At 44.6% G+C, this 12,909-nt stretch overlaps 1 protein-coding gene across 1 annotated transcript in view; it reads left to right on the top strand.

The window, feature by feature from the left end:
• Nucleotides 1–12,909, top strand: part of PAH (phenylalanine hydroxylase) — a 38,689-nt gene that overhangs the window by 7,395 nt on the left and 18,385 nt on the right. The window contains exon 3 of the mRNA XM_057420487.1: nucleotides 7,821–8,004. Coding sequence (XP_057276470.1) covers nucleotides 7,821–8,004 — 184 coding nt within the window. The remainder of the gene's footprint in view (nucleotides 1–7,820; nucleotides 8,005–12,909) is intronic.

The following is a 12,909-nucleotide window of genomic DNA, read 5'->3' on the forward strand; positions in this document are numbered from 1 at the left end:
TGAAAACAAACCCAGATGATGCCTATGGAAGGGTTCAGCGTCCTCTTAGAGTGGGAGGAGAGTCCTTTCCCAGTCTCACACGTGACAATAAGCGGTACTAAGGAAGATCCCTCAAACACCAGACCTGAGCAGGCTCCTAAGCTCTTCTGACCACTGGCTCTTGTCCACCCTCTATTTTGCAAATCCTTGCCTGTCTGCGTGAATCTTCTCCTCCTGGACCTCTCTGTACTCAGGGTGCCCTATGCCACTGTTGTCAGCACAATCACTGCAGACCCTTCACCTTCCCGGCAGAGAGGCAGCGCCCACAAGGTCAGACTTGCACTCTGACATGCGCTGTAGTGCAACAGCAGCTCTATCATGCTCAGGAATAAGCAGATTGTTAAAACTGAATCTACTTTGCTTCCAGACTAGGTGTTCTGTGTGTATATTAAGATGTGGTAAAGATTCACTTTCTGCTTATCAAACCCAATTATTTTTGCAGTTGAAAAGCCTACTTGTCCATATTCTTTATCTGTCTTAGTGTGCATACAGCTGCCTTACAGTTTCTGCTTGGGCAACAGCCCTGACCTCATTGCAGGCTTGAGGGTGGCTGTAGAGACAGCATAAACCCACCAGCAGAGTCTTTACACCAACTTCATTTTAATAGAACCTGCTCTGCACTGAGGCACTGCTTGGTGCAGCCATATGCTGTTTATTTGTCTTGTGCTATTATAGAAGATGCTAGGTAGGAAACCAAAACACCAAAACATGAATAAATACCTTAGTCTGAAATAGAACATCACACATAGTTAAAATACCACGCCTAAAATCAGGAATACAGAATAGTCATTGTGCAATTACGTTTCTTTTTTGATTCACTCTTTGGGGGGGACACATCAAAGAGTTACAGAGTATCAGTCCAGGTCAGAAAAAAGACAGAAATCTTCCAGGTTTCTTGTCAAAACTGAAAACGTAAAGCAGATCATTTTGGGCTAACCCAAGTGTTACATTTAATGGGAATGTTTATTTTCCTCTGTAGTGATAAAAGCCTATTGAAATTGAGAACACTTTTTAAAACATCAACAATAATAAAGTCCATTTTGCAGGAAAAAAAAAGTGAAAAAAAAGAAAAACTTTGCCTTCCCAAGGTTTGCATTTCCAAAGTTAAGTTAATCATTAAAAATATCAGAACTATACACTTCAATATGTAAAAGGATAGCCCTCAGTTCTGATTGAATTTTTTCCACGTGGATTTTTTAATAAATCAATCTTCTCCTTAGTTCTTTTCCTGAGCTACTTACAAGTAGTAGAAGACATGTCAGCTGTAGCATGTGGAAAACATTGGGTTGGTATACGTTACAAGTTTGCCCAACCAGTTCTCTGAGAGGACCCTTCCATCTTCACTGAAATGACCTTCCCAAATACAGAGCAAAACTTCAGTACAAGGTCCAGCAGTCAGTGATTTTCTTACAGTGGGTAGGACTCTAGCTCAAAAGCAGCCCCATCAGTTTGCACTGAGTCGTACTCTTGCTCCCAAAGTTAATGCTCAGTGGAAGGAAGCTACTGTTCTACAGGAGGACTGGGTGGGAGTAACAGGCTGGACTAAATGAGACCCTGCACTTTCAGAGCCAGCAAAGGTGACTGTGCTCTTCTTCTGTTTAGGAGCAAAATTCATTCAACAGAAAGGCTGAAGTGACTCTTATATTTTTGCCCCTTGGGAAAGAATTGGCTCTGCAGTGTTTTGGGTTATTTCCAAATTGGGAGAAGTGAGCAGTTGCTTTGGCCAGGGGGTGTGTAGGCGGTGTCTGCAGTGATAGGTGAACAGGCCAGGCATACCTCTACCAAGAGACTTGTTTTTTTTTTCATTAGATTATGTGTATGCACAGCTACAATAATTTAATTACACCTGAACTCATTGCTTCAAATCTGTGTCCTTCGTCTGTCCTTTCCTCTTTCCAGGGCCAGGAAAGCAGGACTCCTTGATCTAGTAAACCAACACAAGTTTAAAGAGAGGAGTGCCCTCTTGCTAGGTGCCTGAGCAGTGCCAGATACTGTCACATATGCTTTTTGATTTGTCCATGTGTTTTGTGGCTAGCTTGTGCATAATGCCTCATACCAAACTTCAGAGTTGGAGCAGAAGTGCAGAGTGATGGACACCAGGGGCTGCTCCAGGGCCAGCTGCCCTCTGGAGCTGTTTGCTGTCAGGAGCCAGCTGTGGGTTCTTTTGCCTCTGTGAGTTTATCATGCAAGGAATACCCCAGCAGATGTAAAGGAAAAGATAAGGAAGGACTGTCTTCAGCTGAGAAGCAGATTGTTGGGCAGTAAAGATGACCCAGACACCTGCCTTTGCCTTCACTTTGGGAAACCACAGCTGAAGGCATATCTTGTTAACTTCCTGACTCCCCTGATCCCTTGTGGAAATTGGGCACTGAGTTTTTACTTGTGCTTCTAAAAGCGTTCTCCTTTGGGAAGCCCTGAACTAGGCCATGGCAAGGGTTAAAAGAACACAGGACACATCACTTTTTCTTTTTTCCTTTGGTGTCAGGAAAGTGCAAGTAAATCCTTGTTTTGGGAGATTTCATCCAAGTTCTCACTTAATGTTGATTAGTGGCACCATAGTGCTGCCGACTGTTCTTCATCTGCTAACAATGTGGGGTCTCCTGATGAAGCAAAACTTAATGACAGCAGCCATGAAAACAAGCTGCAGATGGATTTCCCAGCTGTACTTAGTTTTAGCAACCATATGCAGGGGCATTTAGTAATGAATAAAGAGAAAGACATATGAACACCATGGGAAGTAGTAGCTCATAACATTCCCAGAAAGTATCCATCCCCATTGAAATTTTCCCCATGGAGCTGTGAAAACATAACTTTTCTTTACCAATGACCAGGCCATTAAACTCTTTGAGGGTGGGACCAAATTCTCTTCACAGTGACCTCTGCAAGACTGAAGTGTACTGTTTGGTTTGGTTGGTTTGATCCTGCTGGTGTGGGGCCGCTGCAGTGTGGGAGATATTCAGTCAGGATGCCATAACTGGAATAACACGGGGAAGGGGCTGTAGCTGCTTCACAGCCTGTGAGAGGGAGCCAAGGCTGAGATCCAGTAATGTGGGTAAGGCAGGCAGGGAGATGGGCAATCTCCTCCTGCATCCACCATTGCCTCTGTTGTAAATTGCAATCTGTATTGCTCACACCTGACATGCAAAAATCATGACTTACATGAAATGGACTTAGTTCTAACTTGGTTTTTGAGCTCTGAAAACATATCTTGGGACTTTGTCTAATGGAGAATGATAGAGATACAATTAACTTGGATTTCAAATCATGAAAGCTGAGATTTCCCCCCCTCCCCCCCCCCCAGGAGTGGAGATTTTAAGAAAAAAAGCAAGAAATTTGGAGTGGCTTCTGCTAACTTCAAGGCATTTGGCAATACTGTACCCCTGTGATTTCCATTAGTTGTTAGTCCTCAAGGCAAAAATCTGTTCTGAATTGTTAATACTTGCTAAAAATTAAATTAGAAATGGCCTAGTACACTGTTTTGACATAAATGCAAGGTGGACAGCCACCCTTGCTCTACAAATACAGGAGCGCTCCAGCAGATACATGGTTGTATGATATGATGTATCCTTGCAGGAGAGACTTCAACCTGTATTCTGGTCATAAGCCTGAGGAGGAACGTAGAATGGTTTGTGTTGGAACGGACCTTAAAAGTCATCCAGTTTCAACCTCCCTGCCATGAGCGGGGACACCATTCACTAGATCAGGTTGCTCAAAGCCCCGTCCAACCTGGCCTTGAACACTTCTGGGGATGAGGCAGCCACAGCTTCTCTGGGCAACCTGTGCCAGTGCCTCAGCACCCTCATAGTGAAGAACTTCTTCCTAATGTCTAACCTAAATCTGTCCTTTTTCAGTTTAAAGCCATCCCCCCTTGTCCTATCACTACAGGCCCTTATAAAAAGTCCTTCTCCAGATTTCTCATAGGCCCCCTTTAGGTATTAGAAGACATTATAAGGTTTCCCCTGAACCTTCTCTTCTTCAGGCTGAACAAGACCAACAAGCTCAGCCTCTTTCCATATGAGAAGTGCTCCAGCCATCTTTGTGGCCCTACTCTGGGATCTCTCCAATGGGTCAGTAGGGAAGCACCGACCTGTTCCAAGTTCTTTGCAGCTGCAGTGAGCCATGGGGTGAATTCAGCAAAGGCACTTCTAATCTCAAGGCATGGGCTGATCTGATTCGTATGAGGTCTAAAATAGGAAAGGCAGGAGAGACGAATACTAATCGTTTTTGTGTGAATCCAGCCTCAAACATGTGACAGCCCAGATCTTCCAAAACCAGTTAGAAAGCTAAGAGCTAGGTTCCATCAACAAAAAATAGCTCAGAAATCATGAAGTTGCATAAAATAAATACAGAACTTTTATTAATTGTCTTTTGAGGGCATCTGTTGTCAAGATTTCAAGCTCTACTAAAAAACGCAGAGATTGAAAACTGCTCAAAATAAGTAACTAGACAAAACAATGTCCCCATTCTCCTTTCTCAGGTAACCATTTGTCTCCAGAAGTTGGAACTTTAAGTATCAACTACTGTGAGAAACCTGGTGCGATTGCAAGATGCAGAGGATACAAGAATATTTTGAACAATGTGAAACGATGAAGATTAAACACTAGATGGAGTAGTTGGACTAGAATGAAATTGAGCTTTGTTAAACAACTCTAGTAACAGTCTCTGTAAATATTTTGAAATCGGTGGCTTAGTATCAATGCATAGCATATGAGAACATGCTCTCCAGGAGCACCAGTTCAGGGATTTGGATGGATGCTGCTGGATTCTTAGTTTGAAAATAGACACCAGAAGGGTTCTCCCTTCAGCTTCTCTGCTGTGAGGTCCCAAAGCCTTGGCACAAAGAGGTAACTCTAACAGGGTTAGCTCTGCGCATTGCTGAGCTGCAGGCATCCCTCAAACAGAAGAGAGAAAAGAAGGATCTCTTCTCACTCTGCAGGAAGCTGTTCTGCTTTCCTCAGGTGTAAGAAGGGAGATGACTCTCTCTGTGAGCTCTTCTGTTTTTTCCCTTTTCCTCACTCTCTTAGATTGTAGTGATAGTTCAGGAGGCATTGATGCTCCTGCTGCCTTAAGCGTGCTATGTGCCAACACTGCAGCCTGTCTCTTCATTCCCAACCCCTGCATCATTCCCTCCATTTGGTGGGCACTGCTGTTCACGCAGCTGCCTGCTGAGACAGGTTGAAGAGCGGATACAATGGAAAAGCCAAAAAAAAAAAAGGACATAATTGAAGTATCAGACTCAAACAGCTACACAATCTATGGGGTAGAGATGCTAAGGCAGGGATAAACACTTGTGGGTAGGGGGGGGAAGGAGGGGATAACTGCTACTGAACAGAGGTCCATGTTACAGAATCACAGAATTGCAGAATGGTTTGTGTTAGAAGGGACCTTACAGATCATCCAGTTCCAACCCCCCTGCCATAGGTGCAGGCACCTTCCACTAGACCACGTTGCACAAAGCCCCATTCAACCTGGCCTTGAATACTTATCACAGCCCCTGCAAGATCTAGAAAGCCCGGTCAGGATCTGGGACCCCATTCCCACATGCATCCACACAGAGGCAGAACAAAATACCCTGACACATCAGTGCGACATGAAGGTAAAGCAGTACCTCAGTGTGCCTGAGCAGAGCCTTTGGCAGGAAGAGGTTTTACACCCACTCTCCAGCTCTGTGTGCGGCTGCACAGAGCAGCCGAGCAGCTCTGTGCCCTGGGTACACATTGCCACACTGCTCTCCATGTTGTGGCCATGGCAAAGGGGCTGGCAGCCCCCTGCGCCTGCTCTTTGTCAATAGCTTTCCACCCCTGAATTATCCGGACTTCCAGCTCCAGGCTGCCCTACCTCCCAGCTCCTCACCGAGCAGAGGGTACAATGGGAGGCCTGTTTGTGAAATGGGGCTTTGGAGGCCTAAAACAAATTGTCCTTGGGGCCCTGGACAGTGGCGGCCATTCTCTCCCACAGACGGCCCCACAAGGACAGCATCTCTCAAGAGCAGCAGTCGACGAATGCGCTTTTGACCTTTTCAACTTGTTGTGTTGGTATATAGCCAAACAATTTAAGTACATCTGTAGCGTGCGACACTCAGGAAACAGAGGAATGACATGCATGCTGGTTCCTACAAAGTAATAAACTGCCTTTTGTGGTGGAGTGAATGAGGTCTTTGCCGCTGATGGCCAGATGCCCCCCTGCGCTGTGCAAGCACTGAGAGGAGCAAAGAAAACCTTAAGGGTCTTGAGAAGCTCAGACTGGAGGGAGGCACAGAAAAGAAAGCTTCCCTCTTTCTTCCCTGTAGGTCACAAGTAGATCCTGGCAGCGTTTTTTCGTGGATTAAATTCTGACCCCACTGCAGCAGGGGGTTTGACACTGATATCACCAGGGCCATCATTTCACCCCACGTAGTTTGGGGTCTTAAACCTGAAAGCAGCAAAACAAAAGCTGCTCCAGGGCTGCTGAGCACTGCATGTCAGCTCCTCCGAATCCTCTGTGCTTGATCCTCAAGCCAAAACTTCCTCCAGGGGTTTGTCTATCCCTCCCAAGGGACAGAAGCCCAGACCTGGCCATGATGTGCTGTGGCCGCCGCTCCAGTGTAAGCCTGACAGGTCAGGTGGTAAAGTCAGCACCAACCAAAATCTGTTTAAAAGGTCTTTCTCAAAAAAAGAAGAAAACAATATTTTCATATTCAAACTACAGTGCTCCAGAAAGCATTTGAGTTCAGCTAAACTGAGGCAGATTTTCCTGGAGTTGCATTTATGTGACTGGAAAAAATAGGATTTTTGGCTACGTGTTGCTTTACACATTGACATGGTGGCATGCCTGGGGTTGGGTACCCACTGGCCATGGACATCAAGTCTATAGTTGCCAATAATCCCTTTCTTCAGAGCTTCTCTTCTGGTCAGGAAAGATATTCGGTGGGTCGGAATTTGAATGTCTGTGCTAAAGAAAATAATTCCTTGCTGTGAGAGTAGTCAGACTCTGGAGCAGTTTCCTAGCAAGGCTGCGGAGTCTCCATCTGCAGAAATACTCAAAACTCAGCTGGACATAGTCCTGAGCACTCTGCCCTATCAGACCCTGCCTTAGCAGGCTGTTAGGTGATCTCCAGAGGCTCCATCCAACCTCAGCGACTCTGTGATTCTGTGATTTAAAACACCCGTGTTTTTATTTGCAAAACCCTTGGCTGCCTTTTTGGTGTGGATCCATGTTTCGCATTGGATCTCTGCCCAGCACCTGCTCACAGCCCTGGAAACCACACAGGTGGTGTTGCAGGTGACTCTGCAGTGGCTTGGCAGAAGCTTATCTCACAGGGTGCCCAGCTGCTTGCTTTGCCAACCTCCTTTCAAGATGCTTATAAATACAGCGTTCATTTTCTCATGAGAGGGTTCTCTTCAGGTGAAACGCCTACTTCCCGAGTTGATCCTGAGGAGATGTTCTTGTTTACACAGACAAGCTCCCATTATGTATTTGTGGTATTGGAGCCACCATTTACAATACAAAGTCTATTTACAACTTGTATCCTACTTTCACCTTTTTCAAAGGTTTGTGTCATTCATAGTCTTTATGTTGGTGCTCTGCACAAGGAGGAATACCGCATCCTTCTCATTCTTCCTTTTTGTCTCCCTCCCTGTTGTGAAAGTCTTCAGTAGAATGGCCATCAGTGGCAAGAATTTACTTTTGAGTTATTTGTATTGTATAGGAGGAGCTGTAGTCTAACACATTAATTTTAGCTAGTATTTATGTCATATTTCTTCCCCCAAACCCTGTGGGACCAAAATCTCTGTTTCTTATAGGAAAAAGGAATAAACCTGACCCATATTGAGTCCCGGCCTTCCCGACTCAACAAAGATGAGTATGAATTCTTCATTAATTTGGAAGGCAAGAATGTTCCAGCACTGGACAAGATCATCAAGTCCTTGAGAAATGATATCGGAGCAACAGTCCATGAGCTTTCACGAACAAAGAAGAAGGACACTGGTAAGGATACAGTAACAAGGATGACATTGCCAAGGAATGTTTACATCACACGTAAATATTGACTTCTTTTTCCTGTAGCAATGGAGTTCCTTTTGGATCTGTATGGCTATGTTTCCCTACCTCTGCTATTTTGCCTGCGTTGTAAGACTTTTCATTTGGAGATTTTCTCTCAATGTAAACTGACATGCTCCATCTTTTGCCATGCTTAGTTCTCCTGGGAACTGGTGTTATGGTGTTATGCTGTCATCTGTCTGGTTGACAGCACTCTCAGTCTCTTAAATACAGCATTGTTGCGGTAGCTTGTTACACTGCCTGCAGAAGTTACCAGGCATCAAAGAATGATTTGAATTACAGGCTAAGGGCTCAACTTGTACATCCCTAAGGAGCAGTGCAGGAAGTTGTAGGTACATCTATTTTCTGCTCCCAGTCTCTGCCTTATTTTAAATTAGGCAGCATTTATATACACAGCTTTGTGCAAGTCATGTAGGGTGGCAACTTTTGCTCTTGATTCACACCTATAATATGAAGGAATAACAGGGGTGCAGGTGGGATCCATACCACCATGTTTAATGCAGATACATTAGCTTATCAAGCCCAATGACATGTTCACTGAATCTCTGACTGTCATCCCATAGCCTTTGGACCACTGAGCAATAAAAGTCACTGCAGGGCTTGTACACTTTCAACCTTTTCTTATGCTCTCCGTACACATGAGAACTTTGAAGAAGAGAGTAAACAAGGATCTCTGTGGGATGCACTACATCTGTCTAGTTACTGTCTGCCCTGATTCGAAAAACCCACATAAACTCCATTACTATTTAAAAGGGCAAATAGTTCCAGCAAAATCTGTGGTTGCATGCATGGGCTTGGCTTGTAGATGGCAGATCAATTCCCTTGAGAAATCCAGGCGTTATTCCTTCCCACCCCATCCCCATAATAAATCTGTGTCTGTTCAGTACCCAGCAGAGTAAAGCCTCTACAGTGCCATTTTGTGGAAAAATGTCACCTACTGAAAAATGCCTTTCACCTTCCTAAGGAAGGATGGCTCCCTGGAGTCTCTCAGGGAGGTCACCAAGGGGGTGTCCTGGAGACATTTACAATGACTGGTGCATTGTGTGACCCAGCTGGGGGGCTCCCCTATCTTGAACACTTCTCCCAGAGAGCACTCAGGTGAAAAAAAGCTGTGTATTAACTTTTCAGTGATACACAGACCCTGTCAACACAGACTTTGCCACCTTGAAGTGTTGCAAAGTGCTGTCACAGTGCCCTCCCTCTTGCCAAATGTCTCTGAGACCTCACAGATCGCTCTGGCACAAACTCTGTGGTGTAGCAGAGTCAACAAGAGCCCGGTCCTGTACAAGGTCTGGTATGGAAGGGTGGCATCCTCATGGGGCAGAGGGAGGGATTACCCTCCTGTGCTCCCTAGGGCTGGCATGCCCCTTTAAACACCTGGATTTACTTTCCATTTGGCCTCATGGACCCTGGCTGTGGCTGCTGCAGTCCCATCCTTGAGACCCTTGTGCCCCTGGGCTGAGCTGAGAGGAGGGAGGAAAAGTCCCATGAGTGGCTACCTGCCCGCTCACTGCTATCCCTCACACCATCCATCTGACTTTTGGGCTTGTGGATGCCCCTCACTCCTGCTGTAGTAAGTCTCTGCAATCCACTTTGATGGAAGCAGGAATAACTCTTCGTTCTTGTAGGAAATCCCAGGGATGTCAGTCATAATTCTGACTTCAGAGCGAAATAGGAAAGATTTTGCAAGCGATATTCCTAATTCTCAGAAATTTGCTAGAGTTGAGGCTGCTTGGTATGGTGGTGGCTGCCCAGCATCCAGTCTGAGACATGCTTAAATGCCTTTTCAGATAACAGATGTGATTTTAATAGGATTTCAGACTTTAAATACTATAGGTCTGGATCTTCCTCTTCCTTCCTAGGAACAACATGAAAGGACATTAATACCTTCTTGAGATCAGTGCTGGTAATCCTTTTACCATTTCTTTTGTGTCCTACCCATGACATTACATTTGAAGATGAAAAAAAAGAAGGCAGATACTCTTTGGAGTCAGTTCTCTCCATTCATGAGATGAAGGGACAAAAGGTTGATTAGGTGATTTATGATCACGTCAAATCAAAGAGGCTCTCTTTTGGGGACTCTTTTATTTCCAGAAGAAAGCTACAGGGCTAGTAGCAGTTGACATTACTTTTATTTTTCTGATTATTCTTAAGAAGTTTATAATAAACTTTATTAAATAATAAAGTTGTACATAAGCATAGGCTAGAGTTGGATAGAGACAGGTATAAATATAGGCCTAGAAAGGCTTGTGAGTGAAATTCTGACCTCACAGAAGTCAAAACTCCTATGATCAGCTGTAGGATTAGGATTTCACTGCATATTACTGTGTTGATCAAAGGCTTTTTGAGCTAGATTATCCTTTCATTGTGGCTGAAAGGGACTTGATCCCCTTCTGTTTGAGAGGATAACTTGTGTTTGTTTGTTAGTTTCAGTAATTCAGAAATAGTGTAAAGTGGGAGCAATTTATTGCCAAGGAAATAGAGGAAGATTGATATTTCTTTTTGCCCTTTCCCCTTTTCCTTTTTTTTTTTCTTTCTTTCTTCAATTTCAACTTCTGTCAAGAGTAGTAAGGGTCCAGTCAAACTGAAATCCCCAAAGAGCCATATTTTGAAAGGTCAAACACGTCATGCTTAGGGGCTGAACTGTGGGTGGCACATTCTGGGCTGAGACAGCTCTACAAGGGCAGAATGAGACTGGAGCAGACTGAGCTGTAGAAAGCGTGGTAAGATGCTGTCCTTTATCAGGGATGGCATTAACAAATAGCAGGCCTTGTGGTGCCTTTTAGGTCACCCTGCCTTTCAAATGTATCCTCCAAATCTGGTTATAATCCACAGCTGTGTTCTGTGAAATTTTATTCTGAAAACACACAATGAGAGCAATATATCCGCAGGGAGCAAAAGCTCAGAAATATGGTTTAGGGGTATATTGTCACACTCCTTTCAGTGGGCAGGTAAAATCTGGGAACGTTTTCTCCTGGAGGTTGTTCAGGCTCCCATGGGACCAATTCTTCCTTTGCTGTCTGAAGATGCTCTCACCCCTTCCTTGCAAAGGATTAATTTTGTTCAAGCTCATGATTTGAGATAACCCAAACCCAAACCAATTTTTCTCAGTTTCCCATAGGAAGAACATGGTGCCATTCTTGGGGCACTGCTTTGTGGACAGCCAGAGGAAATTTCTGTATTCTTCCTCTTCAGTACAGATCAGTATTAAGCACATGTGTATGTATGTAACCCGTTATTGGGCAAGGGTTAAATGAATGTCTTTTTTTTTTTCCCCCTTTTTTTTTTTTTGGTCATTTCAACTGCTTTTAGGGTTTTGTCTCAATTAAATGCAAAATACGATTTTGGTTTCCCTTTGACAGACCCAAATGGTTACAAATACCAGATTTGGATCAACAGTGTAATTTTAGCTGAGAGCAGGCCAGCAAAATGACCTAAATTCAAAGGTACCTTTAGAGCTTCAGATGATACGGGTTAGCAGTCACAGGGCCAGAAGCCTTTTGTAGAGATGGAAAGATTTGTTGTGAAAACAGTGTGTCTCTTCATGGCTGTTTTTGGAAACAAGCTGGGTATCTACAGTTCACTTGGAGCCCATGAATAAAAAGAATTAAATATTATCCTGTTGCAGCATTAGGGAAATGCAGACAATTTATTGCATTTCTGAGACAGGCTGGGAGCTGATGTTCTGTAGGGGCCTTGTTTGCTAGACCCTGAGGCTGACCAAAGCATTTGCGACTGTTTAAAAAAGGACTAAACCTGGGCCTCGAACTGTTATAAATTGCATAGACCTTCTTTGACCCTCCTCACAATGGTCCAAATGGAGGAGTTCTGCAGAAGTCCTCGCTGCCCCTGCTTTGCTGCCTCATATATAAATGGCTTATTAGCATTCTGCTAAGTATTTGACCCCATGATAATTTGGTCACCACTTGGGTGTCCAGTACGATCCCATAAATGCTGCTGTTTCACTTACAGACAAATCAATATTTATTACTGATCAGCCCACGTTTGGTACTCAGACCTTCACAGAGGCCCAGTGTTGCAACAGCTTGCCCTGGCAATTCATTAATAGCTGTACAGACAGACAGCAAGTCTGGCTAACGGGCAGGAGGAGGATGTTGCAAACAAAATATGGGATAGATTCACTCAGGGGGTAATTTGATTTGATCTTTTAAATAGTTGCTGGGAGGGCTGGGGACGGCCTCCTGCACACCACAGCTAGGCAAAAGACCCAGTAGCCCTTTTGCACCCCGGTCCCTGATGCGAGGGCTGGGTGGGCTTTGTGCAGTGCTCTGGGGCTATGCTCAGGACCTTTGATTCTTGTTTCCACGAGAGCCGAGAAGACTCAGGACTTTCCAGGACCTGACTTAACATCAGCTATGGTGGTGCGAATAGCACTAAGCACCCTCAGGGTTTCCCTTTCACAGCCTGCCCCTTTCTGCAAGCTCAAGCTGGACTCTTAGCAACTGTCAGTATATGGGGTGAACAGGGAGAAGGGCAGAGATCTGCTGAAAATTGGTCAGATATCCACAAGGACCGCACACCTAGAAGATAAGGTGCTGCTCCTGTGTTGGGTTAAAACAAGACACACATCTCCACACCTAGGATTGACACTGCATCAGCCTGGGAGTCAGTCTGTCCCAGAGTTTATCATGGGCTCTGCACCAAGTCCCCTGGAGATCTTGAGAATAAAATGTATTTAATGAAAGTAAGTCACTATTATATAGCTATTTTATCCATTGAAGCTGCAATGATTCAAACCCTGCCCACCTACACCTTTCTGATTCAGGGCAGCAAAACCCCAGAGACATTACTGCTGAAATCCACAGCAGACTT

Source organism: Pezoporus wallicus, unplaced genomic scaffold, assembly GCF_028554395.1.
Source record: "Pezoporus wallicus isolate ANWC-B61680 ecotype Strahan unplaced genomic scaffold, APGP_CSIRO_Pwel_v1 contig_2871, whole genome shotgun sequence".
NCBI lineage: Eukaryota > Metazoa > Chordata > Aves > Psittaciformes > Psittacidae > Pezoporus > Pezoporus wallicus.